At 37.9% G+C, this 22,385-nt stretch overlaps 1 protein-coding gene across 1 annotated transcript; it reads left to right on the top strand.

Annotated features, from left to right (window-relative positions):
* Positions 1-256: 256 nt before the first annotated feature.
* On the top strand, positions 257-21,650 carry LOC145784701 (uncharacterized). The gene is made up of 11 exons (XM_082596563.1): positions 257-2,490; positions 7,658-8,696; positions 8,819-9,074; positions 9,230-9,510; positions 9,920-10,123; positions 15,172-15,249; positions 15,821-15,994; positions 16,868-16,994; positions 17,867-17,988; positions 19,080-19,313; positions 19,674-21,650. The coding sequence occupies exons 1-11, from the start codon at positions 257-259 to the stop codon at positions 19,731-19,733; spliced, it is 4,809 nt and encodes a 1,602-aa protein (XP_082452689.1). The 3' UTR covers positions 19,734-21,650.
* The last annotated feature ends 735 nt before the right edge of the window (positions 21,651-22,385 follow it).

The raw sequence follows: 22,385 nt of genomic DNA, 5'->3' as shown, positions 1-22,385 counted from the left end.
ATTGTGATGGACTTACCTGATTTGGCCTGTTTGTCATGTGTGTAAAATGTTATACATATATTACAAGAGCTTGTGTTTTGACATTTTTGTATTTGATTGTTTATGCAAAACTGTATGATGTTGTTTTGTGCAAGAAATACCTCATAATTATGTGCTGTGTAGCTTAAAACATGTATCTTTTTAAGAAATAGTATCTAAAGCAACCTTTGTCTTATGTTTGTTTTTTTAGTTTTTCCCGGAATGTTTTTAAGTGAAGATGCATTCATGGCATAAAAATCAATCTTCAAAATCAGGCCAAACACATTCCAGTGGAAATAAAAAATATAGTGGATACAAACCCTCCTATCATCGCTCGAATGATGAACGGTCTAGAAGTTCTAGAACAGACCCAAAAAAGGATCGATCTGAAAAATCACATGGTAGAAGGAATGATGATATTGTTGAAAAATTATTGGTAAAAAACCAACAGGATCTATTACAAATGGAAAAGTACCTTAAAAGTTCTAAATCCGATTTGCATCAACAATCTGAGCAAGAAACATTTGCACAAGAAAGATCATCACAACATAAAGAATCTGTTGTATCCAAAGGTTTTTCTCGGTCAGCAAGTAACCAAATTAAGCCAGTTGGCACAATTCCACCTCCCAATAAGTCAAAAGGTAGCTCCACAACTGAAAGCAGAAGTATGGTTTCACCGGCTTTAGAAAATGCTGCTAGATACACTTATCCTGATGAACGAAGAGTTAAATTAAGAGAGAATGTGAATTCTAATGCTGCACAGCGAACAAGCGAAGCAGCTGAAGTAGGTCATCATGAAACTGTCATGATTCGATCTGAAAAATTGCCAACTTTTAATCAGGCTTATGATGACAGGCTGGAAGGATCATTACTAAGTTCTGGATCAGTAAATTCACTGTTGCCCTATCATGGTTCAACAAACTTTAGCTCACATTCAGAGCAAAAGTATGATTTGTTGAGCTCAACTCACAATCAAGGTTTAGAAGTTCAGAAAGAAGATGAGACATCATATTCATGGGTAGGAGAACTATTAGATGATGAGACAAATGACTATGCCACCAACAAATCTTCTAAAGCACAAGAACTGGAACATCAACGTTCAGACAATGTCTTTGCTAAAAAGGAAAGAAGACATTCAAGAAAGTCATCATACGATGCAGAAAATCTTGCTTATTCAGACTATCAAAGCAAGTCTAATGCTAAAACCCATGATTTTTCAACCAAGTTTGAACATGATTCTAGATACAGCAGCCATGTGACAACATCAGTGTTGGATAAACAAAATCATGCAACGACAGAGCATCAAAGACCTTTAAAGCATATGCCAAAAACAAGTTCAAATCGTGATCAAAATAATAATTTGAACTCTTCCAAGCAACAGTTTTTGCGTTATCATAGAGAAAATGCAACAAAGGAATCTCCTACTAACAGTCCTTACATAAAACGATCAAAAACAAGTGACTATCACAAGACTTTTTCTGAGGAAAAAATAGATTACAGAAGAGCTTCAGAAGCAGCATTTTCAAGCAATGAAGGAAAAGAACACTCTGTGCATGGCACTGACTTAGGAAGTGTTGAACATGTGTCATATAAAAAACCCTTTCCAGAAGAGATTCCAGTCAGGCATCAATTTGTTAAAAGTTCTGATTCTAGAACTTTATCTTCATATCATGACAATGAAAATGTCAATGCTGTAAGTAGAGATAAATACTTCAAAAGAGATACAAGGCAGTTTGATAGAGCACACAGTGATCGAATGCAAACAGAAGATCACTTTTTGACAAACAGGAACACGTTTAAGGCTGAATATGGAACTAAGTTTGCAAAAGAATCTCAATCTATTGATGAACGAAATACAACTCACGAGTTTGACAGAAATTTTCATAAAAATTCAAAAACTCTTCATGAGAAGCTGTGTGATGACAAAGGCAAACACAATTTTCTATTTGAAGGTCGAAAATTTTCACATGATGATAGGATAAAGGACAGCAAAGAGGAAGATGCGTATTCACATAGACGGTTTGAAAAACGTAAAATCGTTGACCATCATGGCCAATTTTCTGTACGTAATGAAAAGGAACATAAATATTTCCATCGTGATCAGTTTGACAAAGTGAAATCCTATAAAGATGAATCAAATGCTTTCAAGCAGCATGTATCTTCTGATTCGTCTCATTCAACACATAAAAATGTTGATAAAGTGAGTGTGTCAGATTTTTCTGGAGCGTGGGAAGCTGCAACCAACACATCTATCAATGTTAAGAATAATCCGAAACTTTATGAACACAATGCAAAAAAGTTAGCTTTTGCCCTTCATGCTGTCAAGGCTCCTGTGAAATATTCTTCTAAACATCAAGCCAAGCAGCATGCATCTGGTGATGTGCATGGAAAAACTGCTGTGTCCGCATCAACAAACCAACTTTCTGATAAACGTGAAGTCGTGCGCAAATCAAATCAATCCTCTTTAGACATGTAAGTATTACAATTAAAACATCTGGTGGTTTGCAAAAAGAAGACAACTTGGTTCTCTGATGATATTAAAAAAAAACATTTTTCTGGTACTACATTACAACAACTGTGATTCAATTTTTTATATTTTTGTAACGTTTAAATGCAGGAATTGGTCAAATAGGTCTGGTGCAGTTGTATTAAGGTTACAATTCCAGCACTATATAAGTCACATTTACTAAGTAACTACCTTCTGGTTAATCTTTTGCAATTTCATTGTGATGGATTTCCAGTATCATTTAGTTTTGAGAGAAAATCTTGCTGGATGATATAAACAGTAGGTTACAGCAGTTCTTTATCCAGATCCATAGTTTTTAGTAACTAAACCTTGTAGACCCGGATTACTTGTTGTGTTGAATTTGGCACAAGACTTGTGTCACAAGTATTTCCCATGAATTTTTCAATGTATGTTGAATCAGTTAATATTTTCATGATTGAACACTTTATGGTGTACCGTAGTTGTATTTTTGTTCGGTTAAGTGGGATATTGCTTCAAGCGCTAATTCAATTCATAGGATTTCTTTCCTAAGTGCTTTATCTGAGCTGTCATTACTTTTGTAATCAGTCGAATTGTAGAAAAAGCACTGGGAAAAAGGAATTTTATATATATATATATATAATATAGCAGTATAGTACGCCTATGCCAATGTATGATATAATGCTACAAGTAAGGATGTGCCGATTAATCGGAATCAGCAGGTATCAGCAATTTTTGGAAAATCGGAATCGGCATCGAAAAAAATTGTCGATTCTTTCCGATTCTTTATCAAAGTTTCCTAAGCAAAAGTAGCGTGAGCGCGTGAAAATGCCAATTAAAGAACATCAGCGTCAACGAGCATTCGGAGAGCGTTAGTCTAAATTATGACGATTGTCCGCCATTTTGTAAACTCTATGTTTTTCTTTTTTCGCCTCTTGATGCACTTTGAATGCAAGGCCGGTGTGTTACTTTTTTAAAGGTTTTTGTATATTCAATACCACTGCGTTCATTTTCTTTTACACTCTAGTCTTTTTCTCTTCTTGTTTCTGGCACCTTCTTGAATTCTGCGAGAAAAATACTGCAAACCGCACAGCCTAATATTTTGCACACTGTATTAAGCTACGTTGATTTTGCACTCTGTGAGCGATGGCAATTTTTCTCTTTTAAATGATTTCCACGACAAATAAAACGCGTGTCTATCACCACTTTGTAGCGCACAAGAAGTGAAGAACTACCGTAAAAAATCGCGCTGTCTAGAGCAGGCGACAAAGTGAACGCTTTTAGACATTTCAAAGGCAGCAACTTGTAACAAAATCGCAACCACTTGTAGACATGTAGAGCGCCAAATAAAAGCAGCTTTAATCATTTAACCAAAGAATCGGCATCGGCAAATATTTAAGAACCGGCATCGTCAAAAATTTTGTAATCGGCACATCCCTTGCTACAAGAGCCCTTATGCAACGTATATAACTGTATATCTTGCACAGAAGTGTATTGCTTTTAGTAGCCTGTCATTCAATTCTGTAACCAATCAACCATTGATTCTTGGTGGTTGTGTTGTGGTGCTTCAAGACTTGGGGGACTTTGTAGGGTTGTAGTTATCAGTGGGTTACTTTTACAATGTGTGCAAAATTTAGATGCTGTATTGCCCAGAAAACTGTTGTGAGATCCAAAATTCAAGCATTTATAACAAACGGACCTCACAAGCCCAGTTTCTGTATTGGTTAGGGTGGTCCAAAAAAAACTTTTTTTGTAAATGTTAATGTCTCACCCTAAAATATTGTTACCATTGATGAGAAAATGACATATGTGAATTTTTATAAAGATTGGTTGATATTTAGAGGTTGCTACCGGGGTTCAAAGTTTTGTCGTTTGCCCCCATTTTAACGTTTCGAGAGGATATGATATGATACGGTACAGTAAAAAATACAGTACAGTGCCATGGTATATTGCAAGAAAAATACAGTTTAATAATTACTCTATAGTCTGTTTATAAACTCATGTGTCTGTATTACGAATTATATACTGGTGTACATGTACGAAATGTGCGACTTTGTATAAGGTAAAGGTGAGTCCCATACTTGAATACAAGCATCGAGGGATGAGGTTCTCATTATACTAAGCCTTCGGCACTAACGAGAGTAGGGTGGCCAGTTCCTTTCTCTCGGCCGCCTTTACTTCAGCAACTACGCCCACTCAATATATTACACCCTTGGTAGAGGTGGGCGTGGGCGGTGTTTGTCAACAACCAGTATAAGCCGGGAGTCAAACCAGGATTGCATAATTGGAAAGCGAGCGCGTCACCGCTGCGACTTTGTATACTTGTGTTTAAAATTCAGAGACTAAATTGGACATTCATTAACAACTTTAGAATACAACAAATAAACTACATGTACAAATGTACATGATGTAAACTAATATACGTAGTACATACATACAGGAATTATTGCGCGAGGGTCTTTCTACTACAGTCTGGATATCGCTGACGGAGTGACGGTGATCGGCGACGACACGCAAAAGATACTGTTTTTGTTCTTCGTCACATGTGTGTAATGTGTTGTATTCCGTGATCAACGCCACTCCACGCTCGGCAATGTCACTTACAACCTTCATTTCACTCACAATTGCTCTCGCTCTTTGATACGCGTCATTGGTTTCCCAGTTATCTGGATCTATCTCCAAAAATGATGAAGACAAATTCAGAGCCTTAAAAAATCTGTTTGTATTTGATGTAACAAAATCAATGAATGACCATTTTATTTGAAAACCAAAGACTTGTTGTATTTGGCCTGCCGTCATCATATTCACGAGATAGTTCTCGAGGCGATATTTTTATGTGTGATGGGTCGTTCGACTGGTCCGGACATTCTACTCTTCAAGCGTTTTCAAATGAAATGGTCATTCATTGCTAAAGATGATGTACAATGTGCGTGAACTGACGACGAGGCTTTAAAGCATGTGACAGACGTAGCAGATGCCATAAGAACCTTCGCTAATGAAAATTGTTAATACAGCAACATTGTGACGACTACAGAGCTCCTTGAGTTGACCATCATATTCTTGGGTAGAGTTCCTCTTCGTGGCATCAAAATCATGGCTCCTGGTGCCCTTCATCGTGCCAGGTGGATGGCGAAAGCCATCTATGCACTCAAAGTTGGGATGTACCGAAAACAGTACACGTTGACTAAAAGGGAGGATGTCGCTTTGCGCAATATCTGTGTGTTTGTTGTGAGAGTGTACGTGAAAGCTTGGTTTCTCGCCCCATCGCCGATTCTTGCACTATCTCAGGATCTCGCATTTCTCAACAACTCGATCAGTACAAGGATATTCATTCAAAGATGGCAAAGGCCGCAGTGAACAAGATGTTGCGTCATTTGTGGTACCTGGGAGAGGAGCTTATCGCGTTGGCATTCTTTGATAATTCTTTATCATCAGACACTAAACGGAAGATGATGACTCCAATAAAGACATGTGACGAAGGAGTACAGCCTAGTAAAAAAGCTGTAATTGGCCACAAAGAAATTGCAGACAAAAGTTTGAAAGTTTTTGCTACATCAAATACAAACCGATTTTAAGGCCCTGAATTTGTCTTCATCATTTTTGGAGATAGACCCAGATAACTGGAAGACCAATGACGCGTATCAAAGAGCGAGAGCAATTGTGAGTGAAATGAAGGTTGTAAATGACATTGCCGAGTGTGGAGTGGCGTTGATCACGGAATACAACACATTACACACATGTGACGAAGAACAAAAACAGTATCTTTTGCGCGTCGTCGCTGATCACCGATATCCAGACTGTAGTAGAAAGACCCTCGCGCAATAATTCCTATATGTATGTACTAAACAATAAAAACTATTAATACTGCAAAAAATGCTCAATGCCAAGCAAAAAGCCAAATAAATCAAATATATATAGTTATTACTCTCTAAACCCTTGACAGCCTGTTTTAACCTAAAAGGAGGACCTTCTGATGATTACCCTTTTAGGGTGAAACAGGCTGTCAAGGGTTTAGTTTAGACAGTGGTTCTCAACCTTTTCTGAGTCATGGCCCCCCAGACTGTGGCTCTAAAAGACCATGGCCCCCTTGAGTGAAATAAAAATGTATTTGTTTAAAGAACAACGAAACGAAATCAATAAAAACAGTTAACGAGTGATTAAATGATTTAATGCTTTCTTTTTCGTAATAGACTACGCCAGTAAATCAAGCGTATCCTTAATTGTTACGTTACAATCACAAAAGATGATGCAACATGCAGTGAGATAGAACATACGATGAAAAAACATGCTTTTAGCTAGCTTTACGTTACTAACACCTACATGAGTGTTTTTTGTGTCACAATTCTACGTTTCTGTCAATACATGTTATAATTCATTAATGAAGCCTTTTATCGTGGCTCCCCTGAGAACGCTTTGTGGCCCCCTTGGGGGGCCGAGGGCCACGGTTGAGAACCCCTGGTTTAGAGGTTAATAACTATGTATGTACTATGTATATTAGTTTACATCATGTACATGTAGTTTATTTACTGTCTTCTAAAGTTGTTATTGATTGTCAAATTTAGTCTCTGAATTTTAAACACAAGTATGCAAAGTTGCACATTTTGTATATGTAGACCAGTTAGTATAATTCGTAATACAGACGTACATGAGTTTATAAACAGACTATAGAGTAATTATTAAACTGTATTTTTCTTGCAATATACCATGGCACTGTACCATATTTTTTTACTGTACCGTATCATATCATATCTGTATCACATCCTCTCAAAACGTTAAAATGGGGGTAAACGACAAAACTTTGAACCCCGGTAGCAACCTCTAAATATCAACCAATCTTTATGAAAATTCACATATATCATTTTCTCATCAATGGTAACAATATTTTAGGGTGAGACATTAACATTTACAAAAAAAGTTTTTTTTGGACCACCCTAGTATTGGTGTATGTGCGGAGGTTCCTGCATCTAAGGATTAATATTTTTTCGTGTTCTAAACTTCAAAAAGACCATAAGGAGAGTTACCTTTTTAAATTAAAAAATGAAACTTTCCTTTTGCATCAAGTCTTTAATTCACTTGAGAGCAAGTGAAGGTTAGGATCCATGGCGAAGATGTTTTTGCGTTGTTAAGTCAAATATTTGTGCTATTTTCTTTTAGGTATGATCCTTTTGAGCTGACCAAAGATCAAACGCATGAGAGTCTGGGTGCCTCAAACAACGCTTTCACCAAACAGACATTTGATTCTCGCAATGTCAAAAGACAATCGCTTTCAAGAAGTATCAACAGTTTTAGCAATGATGGTTCCATTACAATTAGAAAACAAATTCCACCAAATGAAAGAGAATTTTGGGAAAAGGACTTCGTTGATTGGTTTTCAAAGCACATTCTTCCAACACAAGCATTCAAAGTTTACATGGAGTGTGTTTGTCCTAAGATGACATCTTCAGATTTGGCAGCAATGCCTATGGACTTTCTGGAACATCTCCAAGATGGAGATCGTCTTGCAATCAGCTGCATCCCTAAAGATAAATATGAATCAAGACAACTGTTTTTATTTTTGGGAAAGTTTCGTGAGCTAATCAATGTTGCTCAGGAAGAATATACTGAGATAATCCCTAAAAGTCACCATTCTTTGGCTAAAAAGGATCATATGGGTGATGACCGTTTATCTTCCCAACACCATGCAACTCCACCATTGGCCATAAATGATACCAATATTCCTGTATTAATATCAAACAAGTCTCTTCCTGATAAAGTAGTGTCTCACAGTGTTCTTCAAATCAGAAATGTTGAAGATGATCCGAGTGTGTTGCCATTAGCTTCAAAACAAAATGTCCACAATTTAATCATAACTTGCAGTAATCCTGAACCAGTCACTGGTCTTAGCCAAGAACCATCTGTTCAGTCATTGAGTCGCACTGTTGTCAATAGAGTCTATCAACCTATAACACAAGCTGGTATGCACGACCCATCAACCAGTTTGTTTGCAGAAACAAGCATTGTGGATTCTGGCGTTGGCAGCACTGCATTCGGAAAAAGTGACTTGGTCAACCCTCGATGGAATGCTGAAGTACAAGAGTTCATTGGTCGAGCTCAATCAGGAAACAGTCGTCCAAGCTACATAGAATATCTGGAAAAGTCTGGTTTGGATGTCAAAGATTCTGATGATTCTTCTGGAAATTCTCATCGGCGCAAGGTTCCTGACTAGTTATTTTCTTTCTGCTTTAGTGTATTGGTTTAGCATTAGATCTATGCATGTGATCATTTGTAATCATTTTTCAGCAGTGTAAAGACAAGGAGATTTTGTGTACTTTTTAGCCACCACCACATCAAAGAAGATCATTTAGTCCTCGAGATAATAGTCTTGTGCGGAAACGTAGAAGAAGCCATGATCGGACCTCTCGACCCAGGCAGTTTTATGACCATTTCACTGGTCGATCCCGGTCACCATGTAGGGATATTAAGAGGAAGCATGAAACTGACAGTCCAGCCTCGCGACAAACTACCGGTAGCAGTGATAGAAGGACAACTTTTTACTCCAGGACTAAAGCTAAAGGAAGGAGCCCAATTAAAGGTGCTCATTAAAATGTTTTACTTGGGCTTCAATCATTAACAAGACATTTTAAACTTTTAAAAGTATTTCTAAAATATATTTGCTTAAAGTGATTTAGCATTTTATGCAATACTTTATGTACAATCAAAATTGAATTAATGTTTAAAACTAAGCAGGTCCTACAAAAGAGACAAGAAGCAGCAATGATGATAAATCTTTGAAAGCATCAAGTTCTAAGAAGTCTTTAAGATTAAGCCAATCATCAGAGATCCAGAAGCTTTCAAGCAGCAAAAAAGAGACTTTGAGAAGAACAAATAGTTCCACTGCGCGAAATCCAAATCAAACCAACAATTTCAAAGTTTTTGGAGCTTCGAAGAAATGTCCTATTCATTTGGAGCAAGAAACCATCAAAGAGTTAGAAAAATCATCACGAAAGAGTGAACTGTCTTCGTACAGGGTAAGCTTTCTTGAGAAACTTCTTGTATGATTTAATGCAAACAGTTACCAAACAGTCTAAACAACTACAGGACTTGGTTTAAAAGACTATACAGTATACACGAGTTAAAAACAATATGAAATCGTAAGGCACTTTTGCTTTCATGGAAAGAATTTGGAATGTGCAAAATCAACTGCTAACATGTAGTCAAAAAGCACCAATAGCATTATACAAAATTGCTTACATAGAAATGCCAGTAACAAGAATATGGTACGGTACAAAAAAATTTTATTTTGAAATGTATAATTGCTTCAAGAATGAAAATCAGCATAAGATTGCTTAGCTGGTATCCAGTGAAAGAGGTGCTAGTTATTTCTGTAATCGGAATGAAGTGTTTATTCTAGCTTTTGATTAATTTATACTTTTTCAGCGATATCTCAAGAACTTTGCTGCTCAACAACTCAACTTAATGTATGCCATGCAACATTATGACTCAAGGAAGATTGATCATGTTATCTATCAGTCCAGGCTACATTTTGCCAAACTCGACAGAAGAAATACATGTTGCTCAAAAGAAGAAGCCATCTTTATTTTGAAGGATATCTTTTTGGAAAATTCCAAATCTAATATTCAAGTAAGGTTTCTGCAGTAGGTTTTTTGTAATGTGATCGCACTGAGCATTTATTCAAATGCCAAGAACTTTATCTAGTTTTATTCTCCATTTGCTTAGTCTCTTATGTTTGTATGACAGAAAGATGCTTCTGCTTTAAGCATCTTCTTTTATCACTCATTTTCAGCTGATGCATAATTGCATGGTGAGTAGGGTGATGGAGTTCCTGCAGGAATCAAGGTGTCAAGGTGAAAAAGTATGATGAAGAAGGGCTTTGTTTGCTGAGTAATATAATGATGGGCAGATTACCGTATGGAAATATGCAAGTGCTTTTGTCTAAAGGAAATAATGATTATATATGACATACTCCTGAAGAATACAAGGCTTGGCCATTAAAAAGGTCTTTCTAATTTAAGTGGAACTGGAAGTCATCTCTTTGGATGATATATACGTACTGCTGACCGAAAAGCTATTTTGTTTCAACCTTTTAGCTGTTTTTAGCGAGATGAAAGACATGTATTGTGCACTGTGCATGTGCAGTATGTGAGAATGTGACGCTTCGTCACATCCAGACTTATACTCGGTGGCTAAACACTTGATCAACCATTGTGTCTTTTTTCAAGTGTATCTACGTGTCTTGCCGAAGTCACAGTTCTGTGCTTTGGATTGATGTCGATCTGATGTCCTTTCATACGTTGTAGTGTACCAGTGTTCAGCGCTCTCCTATTTGATCTCACAACTGACAATAGACGTGAACAGATTTTTATACAATAAAATTTGCCTTTATTGACACCTCAAGAAGAAAAAGTGTTGATATAAGATGATAACGTTATTAAACTGTAAGTAGGCTTACCTACGTCTCTACAACTGTCACTATGAATGAACAAAATGCTTTGGAAGATCAAAAAAGAGTATCGATATAAATAAACTGAAGATATAGCTGAAGTCGATATTAGCATACTCGAGTGTACGTAAAAGGTAGGAATCTCGCCGTGATCAACAAGGAAGTGTTAATATAGGTGCCTTCTACTGTGCAAATCTAAAGGGGTCAAGGTGAAGAAGAAGTTAGTTTCTGGGAATATAATGGTTGTCGGTTTCCTTGTCTTAGCACTGTTATAAAGATTACCACTTCACGTATGGAATGGTACTGTGGTAACTAAGAAATGCTTACAGACCTATCGTTGGGTCGTGGACAATTTGGGTTGGGTCGTGGTCGTGGTTTCTACTGTATCTTGTTTACATGAAATATGAATCACATTAAATTTAGTTACTATTCTTTAACAACCTCTACAGCTTGTTTCACCCTTGTTTGGGATAATCAGAAGGTCCTTACTCAAATAGAATCATAATTAAGATAGAATCTATATTCTATTTGAGTAAGGACCTTCTGATGATCCCAATCAAGGGTGAAACAGGCTGAAGAGGTTGTTAGAGAATAGAAACTAAATTTGGTGTAATGTGCTCTGCTTGGCATTGAGCACTTTTTGTAGTGTTAATAGCTTTTATTGTTTGTTTGAAATATAAATTATACGAATTCTCTTGCAGTTTTTTTGTTATATTGCTATTACATCTTAGATTCAAGTGAAAATCATTTTACCATTTAACTAGGCAAGTATGGGCAAAACTATAACAACAATGGGAAAAACTTTGTATCTTTCTTCAGTAAATGTCAATTTATATCATGCAAATATCATCATTATCATCTATTCCGGCGTACCTGGACAACATCAACATAGGTTCTTCAAACATCTCTGACCATCATCAAATTTGCCAGTTCATGTTTCTGTACTCCAGTGTCTTGTTCGAACTGATGAAGAAGAGTTCTTGCCTGTCGACCTCTTGTTCTAATGCTATAGTTTGTTCTCAAAGAAGAATATTACTAATTTCCTGTTGACTTTTAACGCAGAAGTCAACAGGAAATTAGTAATATGCAAATATATTTGTTGTCTGATGATCGTCGTATCATGAAAAGTCGTTTTTGTTGTATCGTGGCTCTATGCAAAGTTAAATTTAATTTAGAAAACTGTTTGGTGTTAGTCATACTTACATCAACTGGTTTTCAGTTGCCCATTTCTGTTTGTTTGTTTGGCAGTTGCAACAAGCAAATCTATGACTGTAGCTGGTGGTGTGTTTTATATCGTATTATAGCAAAACAGCTGAAGCGATCTTATCAGGGTCGCTAAAAGGATGTTTTGGGCCAGAAACCAAATGCAATCTTGGACCACCAAAGCAAAACCTCTAAAACAGTCAGGAGAAGATATGAAAGAACTGAAAAAAGCGTCAAGAAGAAAGAAATAAATAAATTCAATGTAAATAGAATCAATACAGTACTATGACAAAAGAGTACCGTTTTTTTTCAAACTCCGGGGCCCTTAAAATCACGCCCTTTACCCCCTGTCTGGTCTATATAACAAGCTAGGTTCCTTCTATGTTGCCGGTAATACTTCTATAGAAAATTTAGTTTGACGACAAAAATTTTTTCTGGCTACCCAAACTTTTGTATTAGAATTTGGTAATGAAATTTATCTGATAAGTAAGTACTGCATATGAAACACATGGTAATTAGGGAGTTGGTGATATTAATAAAAAGCATGGTAGGGGTGGCAGTCATTCTGCATGGCCAGTTTGAGAAGAGAAGAAATCATGTAGGTTTGTGTTAAGACCACTTGAGCTTTATAAAGTTTGTCTCACCAAATTCTAAAGAACTAAGTTGACATCCAAAAAATAAAACATTGCTGCGGCTAGGATGAGAATGCTGCCCCATCAGTAGGCAAAAATGTACATGGTCCACATGATCATGGAGCTCGTACAGAAGCTTTACCCTCACTACCGGAAGTGGTAAACTAATCAGGTAATGATGCCTTAAAAATGGTCTCCCTCTGGGATCTGTCCTGGCTCCCCTTCTGTTTATCATCTACACCCACGACTTGCCAAACACGGTATCAGCAAAGTACGCCTATGCCGATGACTTAGTCATTTTACACCTGTTGCATCACTGGAAAATATTAGAAGGTACTCTAAGCCAGGACTTGTCGACACTTTTGGTATACCTCCAGAGATGGAGATTGAAGCTCAGCGAAATCAAAACAATGACCACAGCTTTCCACTTAAACAACCGGGAAGCAAAACGTTAGCTCAAGATCAACACTGATGGTAAAACCTTTTCTTGCTGTCGAAACCCTGAATATCTAGATGCAGTCCAAGACTCCAAAGTTTCATCTCCGACACTGGTCCCCATACAACCAGAATGCTTTTTCCAGGGAAGGCCTGGATGTGGCTCATCTGCTTGTGCGGTGTGCACTGGCGTCAGACTATCCCGCTCCAACATGCACCAATGGAGGATGGCTCCATTCGCGATCTGTGAGTGTGGTAAGGAGGAACAAATCACAGACCACACCATCTGCAACTGCGCCAAATGGTGTGCGTGAATTGGATGACGAATTAATTCAGTGGCTGTTTGACACCTGCCCAAACATCTAGACCGAGTCGCTGCCACTGCCCAAGAGTGGTAAAAGGCAGAGCCCTTAGGCCCCTGGAGTGGTGAAGAAGGTTTACACTGAGAAGGAAGGATACTTATCACTGTGTTGTTGCTGAGACATTGCCTTTTCTATCAGTGAAAGACAAGTATTTTCAAAAACAAGTATATGGACGTCATGTAAAATATATTGCTGAGTTAATGTTTTAGACATATTATCAGGTATTTTTATATGTATTTCGTTTGATACGTTCATGTTTAGGCCCATGAATGAAGCTAGCCGACTTTTATTGTGATAACTAAATTATTTTCAAAATGAACCATGAGCTTACTGAATTTGATGCTGTAAACTCTGTTGCAATTTATTTGTAAACTAAACCTTTCATTATTATCATTGCACTTGAAACCACTTGTCTTGACCCATTCGTTTTGGAATTCAGTTCAGTAAAATATTAAGCTAAGTATTAAACTCTTGAATAGTTCGTCGACAACAGTGTTGACGTTTTTAATACCAACGTGTTGTTTGTCTTGCCGCACTTTTTGTTCGATGAACGATTTTTCGTCACGTTTATAACAGTAACATTCGCAGTCACTGAAGTAGTCTGCATTATACATTGGTGGTTAAGCTTTAAAGAGCAAACTTGGCATTCAAAACTACTTTTCATGTAGGTTCCGCTTCTATATATGCGCTGCATTTTCAAATTACAATGTGCTTGTATATGTAGAACAAATGAAAATCGCCTTATTTTGAATGTTTGCCGACCAAGTAGCAAGTTCACATCCAATCCACCACCCACCCAGAAGCAGCAAATAAATCTTACCGTTGTGAGTTGGTGGCAGTTCTTCTTTAAGCACAAAGTTTTGTGCTTATCTTCCCAATCTGACTTTGACACGAGGTTGTGTAGTGTGCACACATGCAGTGAATGACCAACTGCAATGTTGGTATTCAGTTTCTTTCAATCATTTACCCTCGAGCTTGTGTTGGTCCTGGATTTGCGTGGCTATAATACCAGCTTTCCAATCTATTGCTTAAACATGTGATTTGTGGCGGTAGCCAACCAATAGCGTTGATGATTTTTTTCGCACCATTTCTTCCATTAATGTTTTGTTCAGTAGGAGTCAAGGTAACAGGTAAGGTAAAGAATGTTCTGCATGTGGCACAGTCAAAAGAAGATGTTTATTTTTTCGCCGATTTAACCAGAGGGTTAGGTAATAGGTATGCGTCTAGATGTCATAAATCGATAACTTCACACTGAAGTTAACAAATGGCCATATCTTGAAGTTTTTAAAATGCTCCAAACTTGGCTTCAGACTGATGTTTGAAATAAATATTCCATTGTCAGGTCAAATGTTTTCAATTTTTTTAGGTAATACAGTAGCTTTCATTTTCTTTCTTTTCAGCAGATTAGTATTATAGGCTCATAAAAAGATCCTCAAAACTCATGCGAGTACGAGAAGCTTTGTTGGCAACTCACTTCATTCTGCGCGATATCTAAGGAATTGGAGATTTTTCTATCTAAAACAAGATTTAACATGCACAGTGTTTTCTAAAATTCCTCTTGCAATAACCTGACAGCGCTGTTTGTTTCCAACTAAGGTGAATTTAAAGAGAAAATTATCTGAGCGGGGAAAGGATTGGGCTGTCACGTCATTTGGAGCTTTTCAAAGATTTCAGGTCAGTTAAACGTTGTTATTACTATAATACTAAGAACTTTATATTTTTGCCCACAATCATTAAGCAGATAAGTTTCTGGGCAGCCGATTTGTAGCAAGAATTGACAGCGATAGACACGTGTTTTCGCCTATCAGCCTCATGGGCGAAACACGTGTCTATCGCTGTCAATTCTTGCTACAAATCGGCTGCCCAGAAACTTATCGTTTATTGGAGGTCTGAATGGCTAGCGTGGAAGCTACACCGTTATGGCTAGCGAAACGCAACTGCTGCTCGCTGTACTAGTGAGTGCTCAGCCTTGTGCTGACGGCCGGGAAGAACGCTTCTTCTTCACATCATTAAGCAGAATTAACTTCAGGGTTTCAAAATGTGTTACTGTAGTTCTTTCCATTCCATACGTACGAATATAATGTCTTAGGTGGTTTTAAGTGTGCTAGCGTTAAATCGCCTTGTGCAGCTGCTTTCTTTGTAATAGACTGATACATATCACTGCCATCGTAGTTTCTTTTTGTACCTAGAAAGCTGAGTTTGTTACTTTGGCATAACACATTGTATGAATTGTACTTTTTCACAGAAAGAAGTGTTCGAAAATTGTTCCAAAAAATTATCAAGCTCCAAACCGTTTAAAGAACAAGATAGTGGAGCTGTGCGTGACATCACAAAGCAATTAGAACAGCTGTATCCGCAGTTTTGTGGCGATGTGAATGGCCTTGTCCGCATGTGGCTGTGGCAATGTTGCCTGATGAAAGTGAGTACTATGGAGTGTGAATGGTACTTCGTGTGCGTACTACCGGATTAAGTTTGAACTTATTTTCACCTTCTCGACACCTCACATGATATACAGCAGACTTCGTAACAGAAAAAAGAGCAGTCAGCGGTAGTTCAACTATCCGTGTGTTCTGTTTGTGAACACATAAACGATTTCATTCCTGTTTGAACGGTGGTGTTTTCAAGTGACTCAGTTATCCATAGATTGCTTTGGTTACACTGTCGTCTCACTGTTTGCGCCTGTATCTATGGTCACAACCTCTGAAATTCGGCTGCATTGCCGAGTGATAAAAGCCCTGGAACGACGTTCGAAAGTGCGCCGGTTCGACACCGCTCAAGAGCATGCGACTGTGTCTTTGGCAGGACACTTAAAGGCATGCCTGAAGGGGGACACGAAGATTGGCTTCCTTGCCTTCCCGTTCACTTAATCTAAATCTTCAACCACCGGGCGTAAGCCTGGATACGACAAACAAAAACAAACCTCTGAAACTTGCTATCCATTAGCTGAGGAACTTCTTCGTTGGATCAGTTCATCTCTAATCACACTACATCTGTTTTTAATACCGGTATCCCATTAAAATCATCAATACAATATGCTAATGTTATCTTCCATACTTGCTTGAAACAACCAAATTAATATTGTTCCACCAATCGTATGGTCGCGTGTAGTTAACGATATGTTCCGTGTGGTTTGTTTTATGATACAAACTAATGTCATATTTTGTTTCTTCAACAAAGTACTGTAACAGTGTATGATCTCACAAATTGACAGAACCTTCGATTTTATCCAATAAGCATTATTCATTGTAAGTTATCACTTTCTTTTCATTGAATACCTCACGTTTACTTGCAGCACGATTACAAAACAGAGGAAAAATCATTCTCTCATCTCGAAGGTTGGGAGGCTCTATATGGCACCAAGAACACCATTGACCGCTTCTTATTGAAGCAGTTTAACTTTCCTGTGTACGACAACACAGGTAGATTTGCTGTAGCGGAAACTTACATGGTCGATTAAATACTGGAAACAATTGTTTAGCACAGTGGTTCTCAAACTTTTTGTCTTGGCGGACCCCTAAAAATATTTTTTCAGCAATTTTGGTTTCTTGATGGAAACAAATGTTTCATAAGTTTCGAAGCAACACACAAGAAGAATTTTCAGAACTCACGACGCACTTATGACGATTGTTGACATTGACGAAGTTATGTTATGAGCTATTTGTTGGCACACAGGATGAAAAATCATCAGTTTATGTACTGATTTAATTTTTTTCGATAAACTTATCAAAAATTAATATAATTTTGCGAAAAAAATTCACCCTTCATTTGTAATCAATATTTTGTAGTCACAGTCATGGCAAAACTGTGAGTGCTGCTGCTGATAGACCACTGACTAACGTTTCTAAGTCAAGCATTCATCAACTATCTTCTGTCTACAAAGATTTAAGTTGAACGTACATAGCCACTTAAAAACATTTATATAACTTTTTTTACAGGATATGAATTTTCTAGTAGTTGGGAAACCGAACCTTTGTGCTACGCCTTTTGACATTTCAAGCGACGCACCATAGCGTCACAACGCACAGCTTGAGAATCACTGTAACACTCAAAAAAGCGCAATCATTTTTTAAATGTCGAAATTTATCAATCATACTGCAAACTTTCACGGATCCCCTGAAAACGCTTTGCGGCCCCCTTGGGTTCCGCTCACTCCCGTTTGAGAACCGTTGGTTTAGCGTGTCGTCTGCGCAGAATGTAAGAATGTGGTAATTTGCATACTCTTGCAACGTTTCTAATGCTTGTCTAAACATACAGCATTGGACAGTGGTAGACCAAATACTTGTATTTGTAGACCGGAAATGCCAAACAATAATATCAGCAATCAAGTCAAAACTCAAGTCGACAGTGGAAGAGGCTGTCAGCCACATTCTGGAGTGGTGGATGAGTGGATATTATAAATGCAGATACGAAAGCGTGAGTAAAAACCACCTGACTTTGTTGAAATTAATTTTAATTGCTTTGTATGTTAATGCAACTTCGGACGTCTTCCACCGTCGTGACGCAAACCTTATTCATCCTATTGAGAATTTGCGCAGTTGTCACCGGTTGGCTCTTGGCAGTGGCGGATCCAGGGCGGCGATCGCCCCCTTTCTGAAATACAGTAAAGTAAATTTATTCATTATGTTGGTTGGTAAGGTTAGATTAATGGAGATTTTCACATCGCTATGTTTTGTTGAAACCCCCCAAGACAACATACTGGATCCGTCCTTGACTCTTGCCGTGCTTACGGATCCTGTCATGATAAATCCGCATGCTTTTGAGCAGGGGTGGCCAACCTAATTACATGCGCGGCCAAATGAAGTACTTAGTGATAATGTGAAGGCGGGCCGCAACGACGCTTATGCCGTAACAAGAGTAGGCGAACTTAACCTCAAGAATTTGAACTCGTATTTGTTCAATGTGAATCCTATTCTCATACCAGACGTGCGTGTTTAACCATAGTCAAAGAATGCCACGAGCGCGTTTCTGTGGTCTTAATCTAAGGAAAACTTACACTTAAATTTGCTGAAAAAAATTGGGCTACGTAATATAGCGACACAGCCAAAACACAAATTAGCACAAAAGCGCAGAAAATTGTAAATAGGCCAATGCGCATAAATTGTATCATCCAGCCGACCAGAGAAAAACAGCGCGGGTCGTAGGTTGCCCACCCTTGCCACTGAGTCACCACTCTGCTATGAAGCCGAGTGCAAGATCCTGAAATTATCTTCTGTTTTGGTCAAGCGAGATAGTAAATATGACCGTGATGACGTTCATTCCAACACACCTTATCGTGGAGCTGGATGGTCACTGGGTCTTCGTTTTTTTATGTTCAAAACACTTTGTGTTCTCTTCACCAACTATCACTCTACAATTTGCTTTTGAGATGAGTTTTGTAGTTTCGCTTAATAAAACAAATGGTTTTTATGACATCTTTAACGAATAGAAAAATACTGTTTATGTGAATAGCTCAATAAAGACTCGTCAACTCAGTGGGTAGTCAACAAAATTAAACTTCTTTTCAGTTTGAAAGGGAGATGAAAAGTACAATTTCAAAGACCAGCAAGACTGATGACACAGCCCGAGATGACGAGGCGAAAAGATCCGAAAATGATTCGAAACGTGAAAAGTTATCCGAGGAACGCGTGATTGTTGTTGATGAGATAAAGGAGGAAGGAGGTGAAAAGACTGAAATTCTTCCTGAGAGCTCCGGAGATTTTACGGATCCTACATTGCTCGAGGACCCTTTGAATCAAGAGGTTTGTGTCTGCCACCCGCAAATGTTTCGTGTTTTTTTCTTTTGCACTAAGCAGCTCATTTCCATTAAAGAATGCTCGCTATATTGCTCTTCGATGTGTTTAGGCTGTCAACTCCCGTTTGTTTTGCTGCAATAATAATAAAAGTTAACTTCTCTTGTTATTCTTCAACATCACTAAAAAGCCTAACACTATAGGGTACTGCAAGTGACAAAATAGAACATGACAATCAGCTTGTACCACACACAACCTGCTGTTTACTACTGCGTCTGATTTCGCTTGGTGGTTGGCGACGTTACGCAAGCTTGTGTAAAATATGAGCAAAAATTCCTTTTATTTTCAACAACCAACTGACTTCTTTAGGATGCTGTGAATGAATACGCTGAAGATGAAGGCGGATGCCCAACCATCCTTCTCTTTTAATCTGGACTCGTGAAGATTGAACGTTTTCGTAAAATTTCTGGAAGGGCGTCATCCCTTTGCGATCGTTTTGTACATTGAAATGATGATGTTTTGAAGTGAGGATCTGATCTCCTGCTGCCCTTGTAGCCTCAAGAAACAAACTTGAATCTTCCTGAATAAGAGAAGATGAGATTGTAAGATTTTGTAATTTGTATCAGAAAAAGTACTGTCCAAGATTTCAAATGAATATTGTCAACTTTATTGTCACGTTTTGCTGGTGAAAGCTGACAACAGAGAAGTTAAAAAGTCGCCAGCTACGTTATCTTTTATGACAACTCAACGTCGAAGCTTGATTTGCTTTCCAGCCGCAATTACATTGTACAAAGGCGTTTTCAATTTTTTTTGTGAACTTTGGTGTGGAACTAATTTTACTGTATCATAGACCGAGGATCAATAACAAAGTGATTTAGATTAACAACAAAGTAACCTTAGCGGGTTTAACATAATGTATTTCGCACAAAGATATATAACATAATAACTTAAACGTTTTCGACACGTACGTTTGTCCTCATCAGGAATTACTTAAATCTGCAATATACATAAAATGAAAACTGAATCAAATATAGTTATTACTCTCTAAACCAGTGGTTCCCAAATTCCAACCGGGTGCTGCGGCACCCTGGGGTGCCAATTGCAATGCTCAAGGGTGGCGCGAGATATTGAAATAGTGCAATACTGCGGCCCATTCTTTATTTTAACCTGTTAACTTGTTAAATTTATTTATTTATTTTAACTCTAATCCGTGGTAAGCCTTTGTTTTCTCGCCCAGGAAATACAGCGTGAAAGAGATTTTGACTCGTTGCTGTTCTTTCCATAAAAACGTTTGAAACGCATCATTATTGCCAGGTTTCATGATTTTATTTTGCGTTTCACGGCGCACAGAGTCAAATTGCAGTGATGGTTATCGGATTGTGTGACCCAGCACGATTATAAAATTGCACGATTGTTTGCGAACCATTATAAAATTGAAAACTTTTGTTGGATAAAAATTTGACGAGTTCTGGATAAAAATTCGAAATGAACATCGTTGCGTTGGAAAGAATGCTATTGTGCTTTTGCTGCAGTTTTCCACGTCATAGCTAATGTGAGAGTAGATTTTCCGTATTAACGAAAATAAAAACTAAAAAACGAGCACGACTGCTTATAGTCAAGGAAGAAATGCGGGTGGCTTTATCGAATGTGCCCCCAGATATAGTCAAGCCCAAATTTCACACTGACTTTTGAATAAATACATTTATATACGCGCCATATACTGTACAACTCATTCTCTGTTATTTCATGCAGTTATTTGAAATACAGAAACCTCATAAAATTGATCCAGTTTTGCCAGGGAGCCGCAAACTATTTATCTCTTTGATAGGGTGCTGCAAGGTCAAAAAGGTTTGGAATCACTGCTCTAAACCCTTAACAGCCTGTTTCACCTAAAAGGGGGATCATCAGAAGGTCCTTCAAGTAAAATAAAAATTATAAGATAATTTTGACTTTGCACTAAAGTCAAATTTATCTTACACTTTTCATTTTATGTATATTGCAGATTTAAGTAATTCTTGATGAGGACACACGTACGTGTCGAAAACGTTTAAGTTATTATGTTATATTTTTTGTGTGTAATGCATTATGTTAAACCCGCTAAGGTTACTTTGTTTTGTTTCTCTATGGTTCAACAAATCAAACTCTTTACCAAAGCTTCAACAACATTGTTGAACCTAATTACTTTGTTGTCAATTCGTTGTGTTTCAATCAAAAAGCTTGGCTCACTTCCTCCCAGCACATAATGGAACCTTGAACATTTGAAGATCTTTTTGTAACTGAGCAGCATGCTTTCAACTATTGTCTGCTGTATCTGTTGATTAATAAACGGTGTGGTTGTTGAGTCAGCGTTTCAGAATACGAAATCAAGAATTGTGTAGCTGTGATGTAGAATTCCTAAACATACCGCTTGTCATCGGGTTCTGACGTGATTTAATTACGGAATCAAGCTCTGCCCCGATGGCTCAGTTGGTTAGCGCGTAACTTCGTAAACGAAGAGCAACGCACGTTAAGGACTGCTCTCCACTCAGCGGCGCCTAATGGATGGAATAATTCCCCGGCAACAACATTCCAACAATCGGAAACTTCATTCTGTCAATCACGGTAACCGGCCCCGCGTCACAATTCTCTACAAGTATGCAAAACTACCAGGAATAACCAATCAAGGCTTTGTCAGTTCGAGGATAAAGATTCAAAACCTAACCAAGCTTTAAAAGAAATTTTAGTACCGGTATTCATTATCGCAAAGAACTAAACTTTATGCATCTTTCGATGCTTTAAAGCAGCCTAACTTTTGGTATTGAGAGTTTTACCTTTTTGTCGTGGAATCACTTGCACCAATCAATCGCTTGAAGCGGTTGCGGCTTTCAATATTTTGTGATTGGAGTTGATGGCTTGCGCTCTATCCTAGGCAGGGAGTCGAACCGGATTTTTGTAAACCGGTTTTGGTGCGATTTTGTCTGAACCTTAACCGGAACTGAACCGAAAATTTGAGTTAGCTTAAACCCTAACCGAACCCGAACCGGTTGAAAAAAGCGGTTCACTCCAGCATTACGTCATTGTTCGCATTGTGGTAAGTGAAGT

The sequence above is a fragment of the Aplidium turbinatum genome, chromosome 15 (assembly GCF_918807975.1).
Source record: "Aplidium turbinatum chromosome 15, kaAplTurb1.1, whole genome shotgun sequence".
Classification (NCBI taxonomy): domain Eukaryota; kingdom Metazoa; phylum Chordata; class Ascidiacea; order Aplousobranchia; family Polyclinidae; genus Aplidium; species Aplidium turbinatum.
The sequence above is the reverse complement of the archived record's forward strand: the minus strand, read 5'-3'. Positions and strand labels throughout refer to the sequence as shown.